Genomic DNA, 24183 nt, shown 5'->3' on the forward strand with positions numbered 1-24183 from the left:
GGGAGGTCTATAGCAGCACCCCATTAACATTGGCTTTATATACGGAAGTTGAACTTGCAGCCACAATACTTCAACCTCTTTACATCCTAGATCATTCCTTGTTTTCACTGGTCTATGATCCTGACAATTGATGGCTATACCCCACCTCCACTTGTTGTTCCCCTATCTAGTCTATACATATTATATCCCTCTATTTTCAGTACGTCACTATTTATTGATGGATTCAGGTGTGTCTCTGATATTGCAAGTACATGCAACTTATTGTAGCGACCCTGGGACATTTAAAGAGTTTTTGTGTTATGTGTTGCATTGTATTTCGTTGTCCGTTACGCCAGTTGTTCTATGTGCATGCATTGGAATGTTCTTCTTGTCAATCAGTGTGGGGAGGGAATCATCAGGTCAGCTGGGGGAGGGCCTTGGGAGAACAGGAGGGGGGGGGCTTGCACGTTGAAGGGACCGGGTTTGGGGGATTGCCCGGGTTACGGGTTGTTGTTAATGTGGATTTTTGCCGTTGGTTAGGGGTTTTCAGTGACCTGGTTTGTTACATTAAAGTTCCTTCAAGTACTCATCACTGGACATCGTTAGGTCAGTACATAATGTTCAGTGAGGATTTCAGAAACATCAACAATTTTATTAAGTATAGTACAAATATTCAAGGGACCCAACCCCAATCCCTTCCGTGGTAAAATGGGACTATACATTAGTGGTGTACACCAGTAACAGTTTTAACCAACTTGACTTTGTCTCACCATAATTAGAGCTCTGAACAAAACCTCTAACACACAACGTAAACACTCCCCACCCAACCATCCACCCCCACCCCCTCCCACCCCTACACGCATCCACTCACACACGCAGCACTCACACACATACATCAACACAATATCTCAGTAAGTGCAGTATGCAAAACAGTCAAACAGTCAAAGTCCGAGTTCATTTATGGCTCTGGATGAAACTAACCTATAGTGCAGTTCAGTTGGGTTTCGGAGGTTTCAACACAGCGTCCCAGTAAGCATGGGCGTCAGTTTGGTTTGAAATGTGCTGGGGACGGAGACGCATTCAGAAGTGAATTTTAGAAGTGCTGGGTACATGAGGACACTTTTTTCTCTCTTTAGTGCCGGTAATGAAAGGTTCTGAAAGACGGCATAACCATTTTAGCTAAATACTAAGGAATAAAATGTATACAAAATCTGTCTGGCATGTTTTATGAAGAAAACGTTTTCAAAAAACATTGGACATATGACCACTATGTTCTGCTCCATGTATCCAATGTTGACAACGTGACATGATATGGCTAAGCTAACAACATAAACAAGAGGAGCTAGAAAAGGAATTTAACTGCGCGTTTAAGTTCAGTAGGGCCAAAGGTGTGGCTACACACAGCACTACAGAAGTCGTCAAGATTGAAAAAGAAAAAAATATTTCTTGCACAGCTGAACGCTGTATCACATCGGCCTGCCCGTAATTCCGACACCTCATTGTTCCGACGTCTCAATGGTCCGAAATATTATCATTAGATCGACATGCCACTATGCCGACGGTTCAATGTTACGAAAACGGAACCCATTGTTCCGAAGGTCCGTTTGTCCGAATTTTCAAAAAGGAGGCGCATAAGGCCGACGGTTCAATATGCCGAATAGGCCTACATATAAAGAGTTTTATACCTCGCTCGCGCTCTTGCTCTCTCTCGCTTTCTTGCTCTCTCTCACTCTCTCCAAAATACAACCTAGGCCTACATATCACGTTCACGATGAATATTGGAGAGCAAAGTGACAACGCTTCACTTCATTTCGACACAGTGTTTCAGCTAGGGTGACAACCCGTCACGCGTAGTGCGTGAGCGCACAGCGTTTTGAAGCCCATGCATGCGTCCCGCAAATTGAGACCGTGTCACGCGAAATCAATGCTTGCTCAAAAAAAGTTGGTCGCTCTCTATATCCTGAAGCCCCAGGCAGCCAAACGAACATTACTTGACAGTTCAGCACGCTACTGTTGCCACACCCACCTCTCACTTGAACTGATGACTAGGTTGTTGTCAACTTTTTCGTTGTTGTCATGACAGCGCACGCGCATACCAGACACACACATTAACAAACTTTTAGATGCGCGCTTTCCAATTTGAAAAATGGCGGAAGAGACTGAGTCTGAGGCACTGCCAATTCCAATTAAAAAGGTGAGAAGGTGTGGGTACAAGAAAGACTGGGGGAATGAATATTTGTGGCTGAAAGGTGTTGAGGGGGATACCGAGAGGGCTTTTTGTGACCTTTGCAAAACGTCCTTCTCAATCGGACATGGAGGGGAATACGATGTCAAACGACACAGACTCACAGAGACTCACAAGAAACGTGTCCAACAGAAAGAGACATCCAAATCTATGGATGCTTTCCTCCGACCTAAAAACGACTTTCTAGCTGACAAAGTGACTGCTGCAGAGGTGACGAGTGTGTATCACACTGTCCAACACGCTACATCATATCGAGCAGGAGATTGTGGCGCAAAGCTAGCCACAACGATTTATCCAGACTCGGACATTGCCAAGAGGATGGCTTGTGGTCGGACGAAGGCAGAAGCCATTGTCACGGATGTACTTGCCCCTGCCTCTGTCGAAGATTGCTTAAAAGTCCTCAGAAGACCACTGAATGAGCAACGAGAGGCAACAACCAAAGGTAAAGTTAAAGTTATGTTCATGGATGCAACATTGTTGTGTGTTAGCTATTTGTGTAACGTTAGCTAGCTAATGTTAGCTAATCATCTTCTTCTGCTGGTATGTTAAAAGTCAACTTTTCCTTCAGTTCACTGAAATTGCATTCGTTAGCTAACATAATGCTGCTCATCCGTGCCTTCGTGAAACCAGGCTCTGTGTATCCTTACGTGATTGTGAGCAACATTTCACTATTCGTTATCTCCCAAAATAAACAAACAAAACAACTATAATTTTTGAAAAGGTATAAATATTTCTATAGATAATATTTATATAAAATCAATAATGATCAAAACAGTAAAGCAGTATCTTATATTTTTTTTTTATAATAATCTGTTTTTAGAGAATCTCTTTTAAGTTCACCCCATCTGTGTGTGTCTCCGCAGCCCACACGCCATTCTTCTCAGTTGCTTCAGACGCCTCCAATCATGGGACCACCAAGCTCTTCCCACTATCAGTGCGTTACTGGACGCCAGACTTGGGAGTACAGACGAAGGTCCTTGATTTCTAGATGACAGTGATGAAACATCTGCCGCGATCCACAACCAGATAGTCACCAAGCTGGAGGAAAACGGACTGGGACTAGACATGATATCTGCGTATTCCGCTGACAATGCTAGTGTAAATTACGGGAGATACAACTCTGTCTTCCAGAAACTGAAAGAGAACAACAATTACATTTTGAAGGCAAACTGTGTGGCCCACATCGTTCACAACAATGCAAAACACGCAGGAGATCGGCTAAATATTGATATTGAAAATGTCGTTAACAAGACCTTTAGCCACTTCTCCTCATCTGCCAAACGCACTGAGGAACTTAAGTCAATTCACACCTTTGTGGAGATAGAGTACCAGTCCCTCCTTAGAAATGTACCCACAAGATGGCTGAGCTTGTGGCCTGCAGTGAAGAGGCTTCACGACAGCTGGGCTCCTATCAAGACCTACTTTCTCTCATTGGGAGAGGACGGGTGCCCAAAGTCACTATGGCGGCTGTTCAAGGATGACCAGAATGGCGAAGGCAACCCCCTTGATCTACAGGTAATTCATTTTAATTGCACTCAACTTTTTTAGTATTATTACAGTATTATTACATGAAACAGGGATTAGAGAAATGATGATAATGCAAACAGTGCCAGCACACAGGATCATTGACTCTCTTTACGTCTTTTAGGTTTACCTGTCCTTCCTCAGCAATGCGCTGAAGATTTTCCACGACACTGTGCTGGTGCTGGAGCGAGAAGATGGGACTGTCTGTGAGCTCTACAATATGATGTTCACCCTAAAAACCAAGCTACAGCTACGACAGAGTGATGGTTTCTTTGGGGCCCAGACGGATGTACTCCTCCAGCAGTTTCCAGACAGACAGGCAGCTGTGCTCAGAGAGGACATGTGCAACTTCTACCAGTCCTCTCTCACCTACCTGGAGCAGCGCTATGACTTCTCTGACTCCAACTACCAGAAGAAATTGGCTAGCCTGGCACTAAAGAAGAGCCCATTCAACTTCTCCCATCTCTGTGAAGCTGTAGAGGTCCTGCAGCTAAGCAAGAAGTTGGACATGGATGCGCTATATGATGAGTATTGTGTCGTTCTGCCACACCAACAGGCCATCGTGCAGTCTGGAGCTCCAGTCGTGGAGAAGTGGGCCACCTTACTCAAGCACACACACACACCAAACATGACAGCATTAGCTTCTTTCCTCTTGAGTGTACCAATCACCAATGCTTCAATGGAGAGGGTCTTTTCACTGATGACAGACCCACTTCACATTCAGTTGCAAGGACTTCTACACTTATGTAGTGAAAGAGAAGGTTCTCCTCAATGCTGCATGCTCCAACAAGAAATACAAGTTCAAGAAGAAACCTGAAGGTAAGAAACCTAGTTATGTATGACCCCATTTGTCTAAGATGAAGTTTGATGTGCAAATGTGTCACTTTAAGGAAACAGTAGCCTTTTAGGTCAAAATATGTCATTGTTTTGCATAGGATTGTATCTTGGCACCATTTTTTATTGTTGTCACCTTGTGATGGTGATGGGTTTGCACTCCTCTGTCTATACTGGAAAACCATTTGGAAGCTTATCATAAAAATGAATGTTGCTTTAATTCTGTCTCTTATCTTTCTTCCTTATTTGATTCAGATGCTGGTGAAGAGGTTTGAGTCCTAAAGGTGTTCCCAAAGTCCTAAAGATGTCCCCAGAACACTGAACAGTTTTTTTTTCCTGCGCCTGCCTTTACTAACATGCAAGTTCACCATCCTTCCTCCCCCTTCTCGTTCCGTGAACCTCTGGAGTCGTGAGTTAAGACTTTTTTCTTTTTTTTTACTGTTCCTGTGGTGTTGAGCAACTACAATTCCTGTTAATCCTAGAATTTTACATTATCATTTATTTAAAGTGAATAAATTGTAATGAAAACTAAATTAATATTAAACAGCTAAAGTAAATCGTGAGTACAAGTGCATCTGTGTGTCAATTCATTGAATGTTCAAAGTATTATGAATCTTTGTTTAGAAAAAAATACACATTGGTTGGCCTATTCATGAGTCATCAGTAATTACACATGTTTAGGGGAATAGCATAGGGCATTATTAATATACCATGTAAGGTGGTATGTGCTAGAAATTGGTAAACCACTAGTCTGCCCTTGAGGTGGGGGCACCGCCGCGCCAGGTAGTGTCCCCCATTGTCCCCCTGAAACATACCCCTTGTCCCCCCTTGGGTTTATTAGCAGGTGGTCACCCTAGTTTCAGCCCCATGGACAGAGAGCGGAGGTCTAATTCTCAACACACACACACACACACACACACACACACACACACACACACACACACACACACACACACACACACACACACACACACACACACACACACACGCGACTAAGTACACGGTATGAGGTATAAGTTTGACTAAATCAATAACAGCGAAATTATTTAGGCTAAAAGCCCACTGCAAACACAGTAAACAACACATATAGGCTCACACATAGCTACTAAAGATAACATTTTTATTTGTTTTTCACTCACCGTTTGACTTCTTTGCGGGAAAAGTATTATTCCTTATATAACGTGCGCTTCATAAATTCACCTAAGTTCAAGCCTACAGCAACAGTCTGGCTTGGTGAAGTGCACTGCTGGAACAGCCTACATCGTCTTTTATTTTTGGTTTCATAATAACACATGTGGAATTGCGCCTTGGCCTATTCGGCATATTGAACCGTCGGCCTAATGCGCCTCCTTTTTGAAAAGTCGGACGAACGGACCTTCGGACCAATGGGTTCCGTTTTCGGAACATTGAACCGTCGGCATAGTGGCATGTCGATCTAATGGGAAATATTTCGGACCAACAATGAGGCGTCGGAATTACGGCATGGCACCATCACATCAGGAGCTGGCTGTTCTCAATTCACAACACGCATTCCATCAAAACTAGCCTACATCAGGCATTCTGACCAAAACTCATGAACTCCCCCCCACAATTATTCCAGAATTCAAGCAAAGCAAGAATGACCAAAAGTCACTTTGTGTCAACAAGAGACTGACTCCACCGACTATCAATTGCAAGTTAAAACAGCCGACCACTTGAGTGCAAAAAACACAAAAGACCTCGCCACAGCATCAGCAAATCTTAAGCAATAAATATCGCGTCTTACCTTTATTTATGTGGCAGTGGTCTGCAGATGCATCCCGTGGTGTAGCCCAGTGATTCTTAACCATAGGGCCGCGGCCCAAACTTGGGCCGCCAGCGCCCCCTAGAGGGCCGCGAAAAACTTTCAGTTTTGCACCTGTGGCCCCCAAGGGCCGCGGGACTTTGTAGTTTATCAAGTGAAGACAGAGATATGTTCTGCATGAGACGCTCAGTAACTTACAATGCCGTTTTCGACCACGCGGTGGCGGTAATGCATCACGCAGTTGTTTAGGAAGCGCAAATACACAGAGAAGAAGAGTATTCTTCGCTCGCTGCGGCAAATATGGATACGTTTTTTAAAAGAAAACATGACGACAAACATCCTGACCCCTCCACCCAAAAGACAAAGTTTTTGCGGAAATACAATGTCGACTTCATTAAATATGGTTTCGTAAATGGAGGAACAGAGGCAGTGCCAAAAGCCCAGTGTGTGGATTGTGGGCTAATGCTGTCCAACGAAGCCCTCAAGCCCTCAAAACTACAGCGGCATCTAGAGACCAAGCACCCGATGCTCGTGGGAAAGCCGGTGGATTATTTTAAGAGGAAGGAGAGTGGACTGCAGATGCAGAAAAGGTCTGTCGTGTCACTGACGAGCAACTCTAAATGTGCATTGAAAGCGAGCTACCTCGTAGCCAGACGTGTTGCACAGACTAAGAAGGCATTCACCATAGCGGAGGAGTTGGTTCTGCCTGCCGCTGTTGATATGTGCCGTGAGATGATCGGAGAGGCCGCTGCGAAAAAGCTGCTGACCATCCCACTTTCAAACGACACTGTGAGTCACCGTATCGCAGACATGGCCTCAGACATACAGCATCAACTTATAGAAAGAATAAAAAGTAGCCCTTTTTTTTCTTTGCAACTAGACGAGTCCACGGATGTCACGAATGCTGCACTGCTGCTAGTTTTTGTTCGCTATCGCTGGGACAGTAGTTTGCACGAAGACATACTGTTTTGTGGAGAGCTACCAACACGCACTACGGCTCAGGAATGTTTCCGCTGCATGGATAACTACTTCACTGAGAACGGCCTGGACTGGCAGAACTGCGTCGGGGTGTGCAGCGACGGTGCAGCATCAATGACTGGCAGGCATCATGGTGTCATTAGACAGATACTTGATCGTGCACCAGAAGCTAAATGGACACACTGTTTTCTCCACCGCGAAAGACTTGCAGCAAAAAAGATGTCACCAGATCTCCACCAGGTGATGGATGTAAGTGTGAAAACCATAAACTTTATTAAAAACAATGCAGTGAACTCCAGATGTTTTGCTAAGCTTTGTGAGGACATAGAAGCAGATAATGTCCAGCTGCTATATCACAGTGAAGTGAGATGGCTCTCAAGAGGACTGGTCCTCAATCGTTTGTTTGAACTGAGGAATGAGGTCTTCTCTTTTCTCACTGAGAAAAAATCTCATCTTGCACATTACTATGCTGACACAATGTTCACAGCAAAACTTGCCTACCTCTGTGACATTTTTTCACTACTGAACCAACTGAACACCTCACTTCAAGGAAGAAACAGCAACATATTTTTTGTTGCAGACAAAGTTGAAGCTTTCAAGAGGAAACTTGCTTTGTGGACCAAGAGGGCCCAGGAAAAGAGGATGGACATGTTTCCACTTTTGTCTGACATTTTGGAAAACTCCCCTCATGTCAATATCATGTCAATATCAGTGACAATATCACCCCCCTTTTTTTGTCTTTTTTCTTTTTTTTTTATTAATTTAAAGTAAAATCCTAATATTGGTCTTTTTTTAAAATTATTATTAAAAATCCTGACTCGATTCTTGAAAATGTTCTTGTCACAGCCTGATTTGGTCCAGGAATTATCAGCCTGTTCATTGTCATGATACAGTATGTGTTACATACACATGTTTAATAAAAGTCTTTGTGATGATCCCATTTTATCATTTCATTTTATTTTACAAGGTTTTTGCTTGTTAAACAGTAAGTTGATTTGGTTTATTATTGAATACAAATTAAACCGAGAGTGAGGTCAGTTAAACCTATACAGTGTTAGTATTTAGTGGGCCCCGGGCCACTTTGTACTTTAAAAATTGGGCCTCAAGGTCAAAAAGGTTAAGAACCCCTGTCCATTTAGTTCAACAGGTTATCGTTCTGATACTGTCCATGGTACTAGCAACCTGCTCTGGTGCTTCTTACTTATGTATTCAGGCTAAAATGACTTGATTGTCTGATGCTTCATCATCCCAGCCAAAGAGTATTGGTATTATTAGTAATGGCTACTTGCCAAATCGAAAAAATAACTTCACACAGTGTGTCTTTTACCAATGTATTTGTTATCATTCGTAGCGTTGATCAGCAGAGAAATAATTCGCCGAAGCCGTTGACGTCGCTTAGCAACCGAATACGAATGTAGTCTACAGCATTGAGAAGAGCCGTGTAATAATTAAGCAATAGATCACGCCAGGCTGTGGTATGTGCTCATTATACCACTGTTAAGGGGCGTTGTCCGGCCCCGACGCGCAGCGGAGGGCTGGCGACCCCCTTCACAGTGGTATAATGAGCACATGCCACTGACTGAAGTGATCTATTGCTTTTATACAACGGTTACTGTTATGGCGAAACGAAAGTCATACACACACTACATTTAAAAAGAAACCAAGAAAGTCAAAATAGCCATTTTTATTAAAGACTACCACAAAGTAGTCCCTCCTGGCTGCCGCTATGCATCGACGGTCGCTATGCAACACACTTTAGCGTCCCTCCGAGAGAAGGCTCCGATAGAGCGGTTCGCCGGCAATTTATCCTATGGAGCAGTTCACTCGCCGTGTGCCTAAGCTTTCGTTAGTCTCTCCATCGCCTTGCTCACTCACGGAGTAACAACATTTACACCCTCTCCATCATCCAACATATGTTTAACTTTGTAACTGTTTCTACTTCCAGGCGCGGAGTGATATGCAAACTTTCACAAAATGATCGGGCGTCATAGCAGTTATGTATACGCTCATTATACAACAGTTGGGAACCAATCAGATCGCTGGATTTAGGTCCCCCGTTGTATAAGTAAGGGATAATGTATAGAATGCCGGTGATTATCGGGAAAATAACCCCCAACAGGGCGAACAGGACACCGACGCGCAGCGAGGGTAAAATTTTGCTTCCCACTGAAGGGGCTTAAATTCGACCGGCGACGTTCTATACATTATCCCGCTTATTATACGGCTACGTGCCAAAACGAAAAAATTACTTCACATGGTGAGGCTTGTTACAATCTATTTGCTACCAGCATTCGTAGTGTTGATCAGGAGAGAAATAGTCCGCCAAAGACGTTGACATCGCTTAGCAACCGAAGACGCTGGGGTTGAAAAGTTACCGGACTACTTGAGGAGGGATACCAAAGACGTCATTATATGCAAAAACGTCCTTTGTTTTCCTTGACAGCGGTCAGTTTATATCTAGCATTCAACGCGAAGTTGTGAAGAGCCCATGCAAGTGAACGGAGCGTTCCACGGCATTGAGAAGACCCGTGTAATAATCCATAATAATTCAACTCGATTTTATTTATTTATTTTTATTTTAAAGTGGTGGGTACAAAATGATTCTTGACGAAATCTGGTGGGGACGCGTCCCCGGCGTAATCGACGCCTATGCCAGTAAGCCTCCGCCTTCTGGTGATCCGTGAATCTCCTCGTCTCGTTTCCCAGCGTAATGATCAGGGTGGCCGGGTGAATAATTCCATGCTTTACGCTCGCAGTCCTGAGCTTCTCCCGAATCTCGCCAACCGTTGCCCTCCGCTTGGCTATATCCGACTTTAGGTCAGGGAAGAATTGAAGCTTCATCTCCCTATATCTTAGTATATCTTTTTAGACAGCATCAATATCTCCCCCTTCGCCATGTAACATTGCATTCTCATAATCATTGTCTTATTCCCGGGGCCTACAGAGTGGGCAATTTCAACCACAGGATCAGTCTTGATCTTTCCTTTAAACAGCTCCTTCATAAAGTTGTTCATGTAGGCTGTAGGATCCCCCTTTTCAGCGGCTATCAGCAGGCCATGAACTCTTAAATTAAATTTCCTACTATGCGCCTCTAGCCTTTCTAATTTATCACAGAGTTCAATGTTTTCTTCATGGAGTTGTTTTGAATCCACATCGTATTTCTTCTTGTCCTCCTCCAGTGCAGCAACATGCTCTTCCATATCATTCAGTCCCTTCTCAACACCATCTAATTTCCGACCACATTCTTCCATTTGTGCTTTGAGAGAGTTCAATTGTGGCTGAAGCGTGTTCAGTGCTACTGGAATTTCTTCTTTCATAATCGAGCTTATCAGCTTCGACAGTTTTTGCTTGTCAATTCCAACCATATACTAAAGGCATTACCTTCAGGTAGGTTTTCACTGGCTGTTTTCGACCGCGTTGTTTGTTTGTTCTGTCGGCGTCCACCTTCGGTTCCCAAATTCATTTCTCCCGGACAAACATTTATTTTGTTAGCTAGAACTTTTAATTTACTAACTTAGAACTGTACTTCACTGTATTTTCAGTTCATTCCTATTTTAGCCACTTTCAAACTTTTTGCGGAGCATGGCGTTCACGCTGCCTCTCACATCTCGCGCAGGCGCATCCTAGATGATCCATATGGCAGGCAGGGGCGGACTGGCCATCGGGAATACCGGGGACATCCCCGGTGGGCCGATGGCCGAAAATATAATCCCACCGGCCCATCACTATCATGTACCGGCCCATCATCGCATCAGCCGAAATGATTAACACAGCGGCACAAGCGTAATTTTCTCCAAGAGGTATACCTATCTTAATTGCACTGACTGACTGACTGACTTTTATACTGCTACTCGCAATCGGTCTTCACACTCATGGTGACTATTTTTCGATTTTTTTTTAAGTGTCTTCTAATATGTGTTTTACACACTTCGGAAGTCCAAAGTAAGAAAAGATCTCCACCTTATTAATAAACACCTCTAAATTGGTTCTTACACAGCCGAAGTGTTCTCAACTGTGCGGATTGAGGTAGAGAATTTGGATTTGCATACATACACGCAACGCGGCACCCAGTTCTACGCATGCGCTCAACCCATGAGGCCCAGTGATGCTGGTGGCGATACAATACAACGACCTACGGTAAGCTTACTGATCATGAATTAAAACGTCTCTAAAATATGTTTGACTTAGGACCTATGTTCTATGGCCAAGTTCGTTTGCATTGTAAATACAAGACAAGTCTGTAGCTGTTGCTAGCCCTCAGCCTACTCTACTCTGAAACAGCCAGCCGTTAGCCTACACTCTAATGTTGCGTGTTTGAGTGGTGGGCTAGCCCGTTAGCCCATTGGTGCGCGGTCCAGATACCGAATTATGATAGCCCTATACTCCGACAACAAGAAAGTCATTACTGTACGTCCACACCAGGAGCGACCAAAGCCGCTCACAAAGTTTCGCTGCGAATTTTTCTGTTCGCTTTGGTCGCTCAAGTCACTCATGACGTACAATTCAATTATGCAGACGCATTTAAAGGAGCCGTATGCGTTTAGTAGGCCCTACAGACAGCCATATCAAATAGTGAACTCTCCCATACACCTTGGCCATATTGCCGAGACGGTTTTGCTTGTTCGATAAAGTGCTTCGACAACAAGTAGGACAGTGATTCCCCCCAATACAAAAAAAATCCTAAAATGTTGGCTAATTACAACCGAGAACAAAAAACCCTGCGTGCTGTAGTAGCTAAAATATGTTTCACTGATCTGGATCTGCAAATCATGATCTGCACTCATTCGTCGCATTCAAAACAAATAGACATTCGCGCACATGGCTAATTTGAATACGCGCACAGGACTGGTTGGCTCCGCAAGGCAAATAATGGAACATATCGATCTATCTAGGCTTTTCTGTCTATCTATCTATCAACGCGTGTCTAGTTTTAATGTGATGTATTGTGTGTATGTCCAGTCAGACTTGTTCTGTGTGGTCTTGTAGGCTACTGTCCTGTGTGGGCCGAACCACCTAAATGGATTCCCGACGATTTGTGTCGTTTGGTATTAATAAAGACTTGACTAGGCTTTCTATCTATCTAGACTAGATATATCCCTTGTCATTTATCCCTCGTCTTGTCGATTAGTTTGTTTATGTGACGATTTCAAAAACTTTTTTGGTTTTGTTTAAAGCATGCTACACGCGATTGGTTGGTTAGATTGGTTGCATGGAGAGCAAATTAAAATGATTCCCGCTTAAATACGAACGTTCTAGATGTAGCCTATAAATACTCCCGCTTATCATCACTTGATATCCAAACCACTACGGCGTTTCGATCTCTGAACTGAAAAGGGGTGGGTTCGTACAACACCGGGTGCCCAGTTACAGCCGCGATTAATACTTCGGCCGACATTTTGGTCAGTGAGTGAATAAAGGTAGGTAGGAACCAAAGTGTCTGCCGATGTTCCCTGGGATCCACGCAAGCGAAGAGCGTCTACATTCCGATTGGCTGTCAGTGTTTGGCCGCTGAAGCGAATAATAGTCATTTGCATAAAGTTAAAAAGTTTTCAACTTCTTTTTGACGCTCTGGTCGCTCAACTTTGGCCGCTGGTAGCGTTGGTCGCTTTGGTCGCTTTGGTCGCTCTTGCCCATAGTAAGTGAATGACTTCCGGCGATTTGGTCGCTCAATTCGCTTCTGGTGTGGACGGACAGTTAGTCCGACAGCCCACCGCCCAGGATAGGGTGGTGTCATTTATGTGCCATGGTGTACTGTATGATGATGTTATGATGTTCATTTATGAAGACGTGAAAACAGTGGTAGCACTGGCGTGCGAAGTGCTGCAAGATGCGGCGGGAACCACACCACCTCCACCACAAAAAATGAATTCAGTTCACAATTTAGTAGGTACTACTCTTGATACAGTAGAGTAACATCTGATCCATCATTTATTCTCTTTTCTATTCTTTGTGTTTGTCTTCTATTTTTTGTCTTTCTCTTCTATTAAACGCAGGTACACACCCAGTCGGATGAACTCTACCCATTACTGTGATGTGACTTTTTTTGTTAATAAATAACACCTTTTGGAAGTGTATAATGCGTCCACTCTCACTGATTGCTATTAACTCATTGCATGGCTTAAGAGGTATGTGGAAAATAGTTGCACAGTTGGAGTCAGGCTTTTAGCTAGGATTTTTTGTACAGCACTTGATCGTTTTTAGGTAATATTGCAATTACACTGATTTATTTATATGTTTAGTAATTTAATACATAATAACAGTGAGTAACTGAAACTAAGTAACAAGGTACAAAATTCAAGTAACAACTTTAACAAAAAGAAACAACTTTCTACACAACTTTAAAGTGTATGATGTATATTGTATTGTATTGAATTTAGATTAATTAAGACCACCACCTTAACACACAAACTCTTGTTGAACTCATAAAGTAGTAGGTTCAGTGACGTGCGGTGAGACAGCTGTCTTCTGTAGCTTCTGCGAGCCCGTGAATCAATGTTTCGTTGGAATCATGATGTAACATTGTTGTAGCGGGAATACAGCAATGCTATTTTCTAATTGGCAGGGCATATGTATGATTCTAGACTTCGCTAAACACTGAAGCGACTGAAACGGTGAATTTTGATCACATTCAGCGAAGTTAACAGGTAAAACGGGAGAAAAATAGGGCGTCTTTAGGCCGTCCTGCCTAAAAGTAGGGCGTCCCATTTCTTCTTATTTTTTAGTAGACTATAGGGCAGACGCCCTGCTAGCTAAAAGCCTGGTTGGTGTAGACATTCGAGAGACCAAAAAGACTGAAAAGGTGTGTTATCGAATTTAGTGGGCCGGTCTGGTTCAAAATGCCCGGGCCGATTTTTTGTCCCAGTCCGCCCCTGATGGCAGGCCTATCATTTCTGCCAATCAAACCAAATTTATTGACCAAATAAACCAAATTATTGAGAATGGGATTGGTAGCTGTTGCTAATTTCCTCTTCATCTTTTTACCCGAGCCAGGACCCCAATGAACCTAGAAAAAAAAAAGAGGTGCATGTACAGAATTGTACATGCACCTCAATGCCTGGGATTACCTTGAATCCTTCCGGATGCATGCCAGCAGAAGTCAGTTTGTTGTTGCGGACGTCGATGTGCCGCATGGTGGCGGGAAGCCATGGCAGGGCCTGTAGGAGGTTGTCAGACAGAACGATCTGTTCTAACTGTGGTGAACTCCGGAACACGTCCTCCCCCATGTCCGAGATCCGGTTCCCTGTAAGGTCGATTCCTTTCAGCTTGTCTATCAAATGGAGACAATATTGCACATATTTTTATATGCATATTTCATGTTTTAACTATTTTTTTCCCCTACAGAGAGAGAGAGAGGCATGTGGTCTGTGGAGTAAGTAAGTAAGTAAGCTTTATTTGTACAGCGCCTTTCACAGACCAGGGTCACAAGGCGCTTCACAATATTGCCACACAATCACCCATTCATACACACATTCATACACCGACGGCGGAGTCAGCCATGCAAGGCGACAGCCAGCTCGTCGGGAGCAGTTAGGGTTAGGTGCCTTGCTCAGGGACACCTCGACACTCAGCTAGGAGGAGCCGGGGATTGAACCAACAACCTTCAGGTTAGCAGCCAACCCGCTCTACCTCCTGCAATCCGTCGTCAACCTGGACTCATGTCTGGAAATTCCTTTGCTGCTCAGGGACAGACAGATCAGTGGATCCCTTCAAAGGAAATAAATCATCCCTCCATGAAGTTGTTGACCGGTAAAACGTGGGAGCTCTGAGGCTCACCCAAATGTCTGTTTTTACAGGAGTACTTTAGAATTACTTACTACTAATTACTTTATTAATTTACCGTCCCCCTAAGCCCGACCCTGCCTTTCCCTCTGATCTATCTGCATTCCTTACCCAGCTCTGTGCTATATCTCCATCCGTTCTCCTCCTGGGCGATTTCAACATTCATGTGGACTCCTCTGTCTGCAAACCCGCAATCGAACTACTGGAAATCCTCTCATTCTTCAACATCACCCAACACATCAATTTTCCAACTCATAACAAAGGCCACACCCTGGATCTGGTCTGTTCCACTGGCATCACAATCAGTCACCTGGCCAGTAACAATCTCCACATCTCCGACCATCTGGCCATTACTTTTCAAACTCACACTCACACTCCCTCCCCCAATGAGAAGCAAAAACGCACCATCACTTTCCGCAACCTCAAATCCATCAACCCATCCTCTCTTTCCACATGTCTTTCTAAGTCCATCGCTAAACTCACCCACAACAACTCCCCCGACTACCTGGTTAACTGCTATAACTCATCCTGATCCTGCCTTGACCAGTTGGCACCTGTTCAGTCTAAATTGGTCTCATTCTCCCACTCTGCCCCATGGTACACTGACGAACTCCGCCATCTCAAATCCAAACGACGCCAACTGGAACGGCTTGCCCACAAAACAGGTCTTACCGTCCAAATTTACAAACAACACTTCCAGCTATACAACGACACCCTGAACTCAGCCCGCTCCTCCTACTACTCAGGAATCATCCAGTCTGGCAGCAGCAATCCAAGGACCCTCTTCAACACCATTAACACAATCCTCAAGCCATTGGACACCATCTCTCACTCCTTCTCAGTTGAAAATGCAATAACTTCCTATCCTTCTTCAATGATAAAATCAGCACAATCCACAGCCAGTTGACCATCGACCCCGCCCTACGTCCCAAACCGGATCCCCCCCTAACCACCGGTCAATCCTTCTCCACATTTGCTACCATCACCTCCTCTGATCTTTCCTCCATAGTCTCAACCATGAAATCAACAACCTGCAACCTGGACCCGCTCCCCACCACACTTATAATGGCCTGTCTCCCCACTCTCTCCACCCTCATCACTAACACTGTAAACTCCTCTCTATCCTCCGGCCATGTCCTCTCCTCCCTAAAGCTTGCATCAGTCACCCCCGTACTAAAGAATCCCGGCCTGGATCCTGATTCCCCTAACAACTACCGCCCCATCTCCAATCTGCCTTTTCTGTCTAAAATCCTGGAACGTGTTGTTGCCAAACAACTCATCACCTACCTTGACACCAACGACCTCCTCTTCCGATCCAGTTTCCGCTCCAAACACAGTACAGAAACTGCCCTCCTCAAAGTGACCAATGACCTTCTGCTATCCTCTGACACTGGCTCCCTCAATATCCTCATCCTCCTTGATCTCAGTGCTTCCTTTGACCAGATCAATCACTCCATTCTCCTCTCCAATCCACCCTTGGCATCACTGGCACCGCCCTCTCCTGGCTCGGATCCTATCTCTCCGACAGACATCAATTCATCGCCATCAACAACTGTCAATCAGCCACTACTCCTCTCATCCACGGTGTCCCCCAGAGTTCTGTGCTTGGTCCACTCCTCTTCATTCTGTACATGCTTCCTCTTGGTCAGATCCTTCGTCACCATGGACTCCGGTTCCACTGTTACGCCGATGACGCACAGCTTTACCTCCCCTCCAAAACCATCAGTCCTTCCACCCTCCAACCCTCTCCAACTGTTTGACTGACATCAAGACCTGGATGCAAAACAGCTTTCTCAAACTCAACTCAACCTGACACCCTCACTCACTCCACTCAGAACTTCACCCTTAATATTGACGGCTCCACCATCACCCCCTCCACCAAAATCCGTAACCTTGGAGTTATCCTGTTAACCATATTACCAAAACTGCCTTTTTCTACCTCCGAAACACCACCTGCCTCCGCCCCAACCTGTCAACTACCGCTGCTGCGACACTCATTCACGCTTTCATTTCATCCAGGCTTGACTACTGCAATGGTCTTCTCTACTTCAATATGTCCAGAACTCAGCTGCACGCCTCCTCACTGGTACCCGCTCCAGAGAACACATCACACCTGTCCTCCGTGAACTCCATTGGCTTCCAATTAAACACAGAATCAACTTCAAAATCTTACTCATCACCTACAAGGCCCTCAACAGCCTAGCCCCCCCCCTACCTTGCCGACCTCCTCCATCACCACGCCCCCTCCCGATTCCTAGGGTCCATCTCTGCCAACCTGCTACAAGTTCCACGGACTGAGTGCCGGACTTGGGGTGATCGGGCCTTCTCAGTTGCTGCCCCCACCCTTTGGAATTCACTCCCCTCCCACATCAAAGTCTCTCCAACCCTCTCTTCTTTCAAATCTGCCCTCAAAACATACCTTTTACTCTAGCCTCCCCCACCTAACTCCCTGCTTATTCTTCATGTATAACCTCTGTTTTTCTTTTTTTCCTAGTCTGTCATACATAATTTTGATAGGGCAATATGTAAAGCGTCTTATAGAGTACCATATTAAGCGCCATATAAATTTCATTTGTTATTATTATTATTATTATTAGAATATATAACAGAACATGTTGATTTATACGATAAAACTATAAATAAACACAAATAATGACAACAGCGACCACAATGACGGCATTAACAATACTAAGTCTGAATGTTCTCTGTCTTACTCAGGTTGATAAAATCTGTGTTCCTGACGTGCTGGATCTTGTTGAAGCGACCGTAGAAGTGGGTGGTGTCCTTCGGGAGGGGTGGGATTGTCTTCAGGTCTGAGTCGTCGCAGTACACACTTCCACTCAAACACACACACAGCAGGCAGGTGGGCATGCCTTCAGACGGAGCACAGTATGGGTTAAACTGAAGTGGAGACACAAACCTAATGAAGTGCATCACTGTGTGTTATGTGTCCAGACTCACCCAGGCCGGTTTCGGGCCCGAAGAGGCCGGGTTCCTTGAAGTCCAGTGGGACCGGAGCAGAGGCCAGGGACGGAACAGCTGGGGTCCCGTCCCCCTCAGAGGGCTCAGAGGGCCCTTGAGCTTGTGGAGGGTCTTCCTGTCCTGGAGGAGCCAGTGTACCAACCTCTATCTTCTCTCCACCCGGACAGCCACAAGAAAGATTTGGACGTCAAAGTACAGTAGAACAGCTCTATTTAAAGTAATTATGTGTACTCTATAACTCACTCTCCCAGTTCATCCAAAAGTCAAGGTGCACTTTTCAGAGAGTAAACACTTATAATACAAATATTCTGATAGTACTTCACATTTAATGATATAATAATACGTGACAGAATGCAAGTGTTTCCCAGTCAAGGTTAATGTTAAAGTGGAATAATCAAGGGTACCAATCCACTGATTATACTGTATATATTTGTTTATTTTTTAATATGATTTTCTATTAAACAGAAATGTAATACACACAAATAACTGCTTCAAGCATGTTATTGACCTGTCTTCCCTCGGCTAAACGGCGGTGGACACTCTTACCTCTTGGTCCAGGTCATCATAGTCGTAACTCTCTCCAAAGCCATTGGGGTCTAGGTTGTCCCAGTCCGGCGCATTGTTCAGGTCATAGTCGTCCCCTTCTACGTCCCCAACACTCGGTCGGGGGGCCAGGAGGAAAAGGAGCGCCGTCAGAGGGACCACCAGGGGGTTCAGAGCCATCATTACGTCATGCGTTGAAGGTACCTGTCAGCAGAACATGGAATGAGAGTCGTCTTAAGTTTTCAGTGAACTCACAAAATGATTTCCGTGCCCCCACATCGAAGTATACGCCAAACTATTAGGTGTATAGCACGATAAGGAAGGGTATGAATGAATTGCGCACCGATCTTCTTCCATGGGTGTTTGGTACACGTACACCCATAGTTTGCTTTTCATATTGTAATGTTGGATGTTATTGTAGCATGTAGCCTGGGACTCTTTAAGTGTTTGTGTTGTGTTTTTTTTTATCGTTGTAACCAGTTGTTTTAACTTTTAACTTCAATCTGTGTGGGTGGCCAATCACAGCGCGAGAGGGGGGGGGGCTTGACCCGCCAACTAACATGCAGAGATGCAGAGGCAGCTTCGCGCTTCAACAGAGACAGGGCAGAGCGCGAGCGCGCAGGGGGGGTTTTATGAATGGTGAATGTAGGAGATAACTTCCCCTGCTAAAAGTATTTTATTGCAGTTATACCCAACCGGTGTTTGCGAAAAAGAATTAATATGACTATCATTGTAAACACAAACAGATTATCATGGGCATCAGGGCCATATCTGTAGTCATAAAACAACTGGTATGACGTTATGGTAGCCTTTACCGATTTAGTTTGTTGATCTGCTTCTTTCAAAACATATCACAACAGTGCGGCAGCGCGCCGCTTCCTATTGGTGCTAGGGGCGGCAATCGACGCGTGTGAAATGCGCACCACACCACTGCGCTTCGGCGCCGTTGTGTGGCCGGCTCTATGCCTCTACTTGCTTCATTGTCAACTACTATTGAAAATTTCAATTTCATTGAGAGATTTTGCTCATATACTATTACAGGTCGACAAGTACTACTTCAATTCCGAAAAAATGTTTGATCAACTTTTATTACTTATTCACTTTGTCTTCTTAATCTCGACCCCTTTTGTTTGATTAAACATACAGTATATGGTGGAATGTATCCTGGCATATCATTGTAAGAGAGCTTTTAAAAATTGTTTGACCTTTGTGTCATAGTAAAGGAATTTAGGAATAAACAAACGTAACACCTAGAATGTAACACCTAAGCACATTGGTCTACTTTTTTAGCAATTCCTTCCTTTGTCTACTTTAGTGGCCCATAAACAGCTGTATGTTAGAGTCAACAATGACGTTTCTAAAGACTGGGAGCACACACACACACAGGCACACACACACACACACACACACACACACACACACACACACACACACACACACACACACACACACACACACACACACACACACACACACACACACACACACACACACACACACACACACACAAACATCAAGGGGCGGGGTCCACCCAGGGACTCGGTCCGTCCAGGTACCGGGTCCGCTCACGGACTGGGTCCACACAAGGCCCGGGTCTGTTCAGGTCCTGGGCCACCCAGGCACACCATCACAAAGAAACACATTGTTTCAAAAGCCGCCTTGATGATGAACCGCCTTAAACCACCTCTTTGTGGAGAACGGTCCATCTGTCAACTCTTGTACTGCAAAGCAATAACCTGCACAGAATCTAATTACGCAGTTATAGAAGTGATTCAAGGTGAATCAGCAACCAACCCCCCCATCCAGATTAAAACCAAGCCCCGGGACGCGGTACTTACAGACTTGGTTCTTCTGCGTCTTACTCTTCGTCCTTGAGGGTCCTTGGTTCCTCGGTGTGGGGAGCTGTCAGGCGGTTTCCCAGGGGAGGAATGTACCAGTTGCTTTCTTGGCCACACTGATAGGTGTCTGGGCGGTAAAGTCAGGTCATTATGGGAGGGAGGACAGTGAGGCTCCCTGGTCATTGTGGGAGGGAGGAAAGTTAGGCTCCGACTGTGTGCTTAGCTGTTCCATTCAACACACACATAGGAAGGGACCAAAGCATCACTGTTCTTACCTCAAGGGTATATCTGTACATCGTTGATTAAGACAATATAAATATGTTAAGAATAATAAAAGACATTCTCCTTTGAAAGCACAGTCTTCTGGAATGTCAATTGATGTATGTTTTTCCAATTGTTTTATTCCTCTTCTACTTGGAGAAGTTCAATTGTTTTAGTTTGCAGACTTTTAGCACAGCAAATTATAAATAAGTCACACAATAAGGAGATGATTTAGCTGAAAGGCAGCTGTGTTGATAGGAGTTTGGGATGGTCAAAGTAAATATAGTTTAGGCCTCTTCACACAGGAACTACAAGTGTGAGCGTGAACTGGTGGAATTTAGTCTGAGGCCTTCAATCTAAAGTATTGATGACTGTGGTTGATTTTTGTTCTTTTGAATTAACAAGTTTTCTTAGATGTGTAATCTTTCCAAATCTCCAAGTCTCTTGGTAGATGGTACTGATGGCATACAGAAGTTCTTTAGAAATCTGTGATGTTTTTATTCCTGACCCTTTTTCGTAAATTGCATGTATCATCAATGCAGAAACCAATTTAAAACACAAGGGGCCCTGTGACCCTTCTTGGTTGTGCTGAACAAAGTACTTACTAAATTATGTTTTTATACAACAATAGAATACGTGACAGCAAAGGCGTCTATGTGGGCTTCCCTACAGACGTAGCCTGGGAACCAGGCGATCTGCCAGCTCATGTTTTATTTTCTCTTGCATATATGACTCTGGTCCCCCTCCTGTTCAGACAGGTTTCCAGCGGTTCTGGCCTGGGTCGGGCCAATCACAACCATTTATCGGATATGGGGCAGGTTTAAAACAATGTTTTGAAAACGCTGTCCACAGTGGAGCACTATGGGGTAAAAGTAGGACCTTGAAATAAGTTAAGAAACAGTTCTGAGAGATAAGTAGGACTGGCTTTAATGAGGGAATGACATAACTATTTAAAATCCTAATCAGCCTCTGGACTCAACTGGACAGCCCTACAATTGTTTAGAGCAGTACATTGTGTAGCGCTGAGCTGATTCAACTTTTCTAAATCCTGTCGCCCACGCGGCAAACACATCTTCCTGTCCTCAAAAGCTTAACGCAGGGGAGGCATCTGCCAGAGCAAATAAAACATGACCCCGCAGATTCTGCTGGTTCCCAGGCTGTAGTTCCCAGGCTGTAGATCCCAAGGCAACGTCCATTCTGTTAATAAATGGGGTTTCAATTCGGTTCCTAATTTTGTCCCATATTATTTAAGACAATGTAGTTGCAGTTCAGAAATAACAATTATTATTTACATTTTGATTGAGAGGAAAATTGCACGAGAAGGAGATGTGTAGCATTTCCCGGAAGAGATTAGGCATTTCTGCAGAGAAACTGAAAAAAACCGGTTCCAACTGTCTGTAGATATCATTTACCGTAGGGTTTATTCATTAACTAAATGGTCTCTTAACAAACGTGCATGCATCGTCACCTCTATGCAACCACCTTCTGGCAACTCCTTACTGAAAGGGGTTATCTTCTGCGCTCCAAACTCTCCTCTGAGTGATGAGCGATCTTACGAAATAGGAATGTTAGGAATGTTGCCTACTCTCAGAGGCTTGATAACTAATGGCCCTGAAAAGCTCAAGCGTGAATGGTCTAAACAAGGGAATCGATTTTCGTTTTTTACATGTCTACCTAAAAAGGTTTTTGTCGAGAACGATGAAGAATCCTCTCCCTCCCTCTCGAGGGGCTCTAGTTTATCTCCACGTGATAGCGATCATTAAGTAAGAGAGGATTGGTATCAAGGGGTACAGTGTTGCTGATCATATCTTGGCCTGTGTCCTGAGCAATGCTTTAATGATGGCTGAGATGGCTGCAAAAGGGTACAATAACAGCTGTACACTACTGCTAACTAGCTGCACACCACTGCTAACTCGCTGCACATTACTGCTAACTAGCTGCACACCACTGCTAACTAGCTGCACACCACTGCTAGCTAGCTGCACACTGCTGCTATCTAGCTGTACACCACTGCAACCTAGCTGTACACAACTGCTAATTAGCTTTACACCACTGCTACCTAGCTGCAGACCCCTGCTATCTAGCTGCACAACACTGCTAACTAGCTACACACCACTACTGACTAGTAACTGGATAAAGACCTTCTGGTTTTGAGTCAGAAACTTTCTTGGTGTCCAACCTTGTGAGACCATCCAGATATTCAAGTGGTCCTTTCGCAATGCATAACAGTCTGACCTGAACAGCAATGGACTTCGAAATATGGGCGCAGCCCAAGTTTGTTAAAAAAACAGGAGTAAAAACATTTTTGCCTCTGAGAAAAGCATTCAGCGTAGCGTTCCTTTTTCAAGATTACCTGAAACTCCCTCCCCAGAGCACTGAGTGGAACAATCCTTTTTACATTTTTGGAAGAGGCGTTAAACAGGCTGGAGGCCATGCTGATTTGCAGAATGTGGAAATAGTAGAACCACATCAATGTAACACAACATTCTCTTTCCTTCCCACAGTTGTATCCTCTAAACACTTCCATATGTTGGGCATGGGTAATCAAGTTCCATCCGCTAGAAGCACCAAAGGCGTATAACGGTATGTTAGGTGTTGGCTAGCAGCATCTTGACATCATCAGTATCTCGCATGTTCACATTCTGTTTCTCTCTGTAGATCAGTCTAGGACCGGTACATTAATGAAATGTCCACTTTGGGGAAGGATTTCAGTTCATGGGACTCACAGTATGTCACAGTCTCTGGGTCCACCTGTTGTTATGTTTCCCTTTGTTAACCGGTGTTCAGTGGGAGTGGGCCTTAAAGTGACAGGAGCTTAAACCAAGCCTTTCTGACAAAGGGTGAATGCAGTTCTGTAGCAGTGAACAGTGGGATTATAAAGGTTTATGTTTACATTAAACCATGTTAACATATTCTACTAGAATCCCCAAATTAAACTATTAACCCCTTTAATACCATTATATATTTGAAGTGGTATTACACAGTTGTTCTACAAAAGTAAACTGGGAATTTAGAAAGGGTGCTTTTAAGGGGGTAAATCTATCCTTCATTCCCCCCGGGGACATGTACTTGGAAACAATATTGGCCCCTTTGTGGGGGATGGAATGCAAATTATATTTAGAATATGAATGAGACAGAGGGCCCCACCATCCAGAATCCAGAGAAGGTTCTTGCCACAAGAGCGTATTCCATGGTGAACATGGTACAGTTGTCCCTGTGGCATGTGCAATGAATGCACTGGGAAGACAATCCCTCCACACGTTGGGTTCGCCAGGACAAACTTCCACCCTCATTTAATCAGGGTTGTCCTCCCTGTCTGTATAGAAACTGTGAACAGAACAGGATTGATGCAGGATGAAGATTTTCAGACTTCTTTGGCCACTTTCAAACCCATAGCCTCTAACACAGACAGTCTAGTTGATCCTTTACAATCATCT

The 24183-nt window shown here is 44.3% G+C and overlaps 3 protein-coding genes across 3 annotated transcripts in view; 2 read left to right on the top strand and 1 right to left on the bottom strand.

Annotated features, from left to right (window-relative positions):
• Positions 1 to 20714, bottom strand: part of optc (opticin) — a 34503-nt gene extending 13789 nt beyond the window's left edge. Inside the window, exons 1-5 of the mRNA XM_030374646.1 lie at positions 20486 to 20714; positions 18651 to 18851; positions 18084 to 18252; positions 17837 to 17995; positions 14408 to 14610 (exon numbers count right to left, since the gene is read on the bottom strand). Coding sequence (XP_030230506.1) covers positions 14408 to 14610; positions 17837 to 17995; positions 18084 to 18252; positions 18651 to 18851; positions 20486 to 20668 — 915 coding nt within the window. The 5' untranslated portion in view covers positions 20669 to 20714. The remainder of the gene's footprint in view (positions 1 to 14407; positions 14611 to 17836; positions 17996 to 18083; positions 18253 to 18650; positions 18852 to 20485) is intronic.
• On the top strand, positions 1701 to 5549 carry LOC115557065 (uncharacterized). The gene is made up of 4 exons (XM_030374647.1): positions 1701 to 2666; positions 3088 to 3739; positions 3873 to 4567; positions 4838 to 5549. The coding sequence occupies exons 2-3, from the start codon at positions 3290 to 3292 to the stop codon at positions 4563 to 4565; spliced, it is 1143 nt and encodes a 380-aa protein (XP_030230507.1). The 5' UTR covers positions 1701 to 2666; positions 3088 to 3289; the 3' UTR covers positions 4566 to 4567; positions 4838 to 5549.
• LOC115557062 (SCAN domain-containing protein 3-like) lies at positions 6276 to 8557 on the top strand. The gene has a single exon (XM_030374642.1). It carries the CDS (start codon positions 6666 to 6668, stop codon positions 8112 to 8114), a length of 1449 nt encoding a protein of 482 aa, XP_030230502.1. The 5' UTR covers positions 6276 to 6665; the 3' UTR covers positions 8115 to 8557.
• Positions 20715 to 24183: the final 3469 nt, after the last annotated feature.

Source organism: Gadus morhua, chromosome 13 (assembly GCF_902167405.1).
Source record: "Gadus morhua chromosome 13, gadMor3.0, whole genome shotgun sequence".
Classification (NCBI taxonomy): domain Eukaryota; kingdom Metazoa; phylum Chordata; class Actinopteri; order Gadiformes; family Gadidae; genus Gadus; species Gadus morhua.

Excerpts from the sequence above, each read along its gene's own strand:
- LOC115557065 (XM_030374647.1), top strand. The coding sequence starts at position 3,290 with ATGATATCTGCGTATTCCGCTGACAATGCTAGTGTAAATTACGGGAGA. Across the intron at positions 3,740-3,872 it reads GCAACCCCCTTGATCTACAG|GTTTACCTGTCCTTCCTCAG; the intron begins GTAATTCATTTT and ends TACGTCTTTTAG.
- LOC115557062 (XM_030374642.1), top strand. The coding sequence starts at position 6,666 with ATGGATACGTTTTTTAAAAGAAAACATGACGACAAACATCCTGACCCC.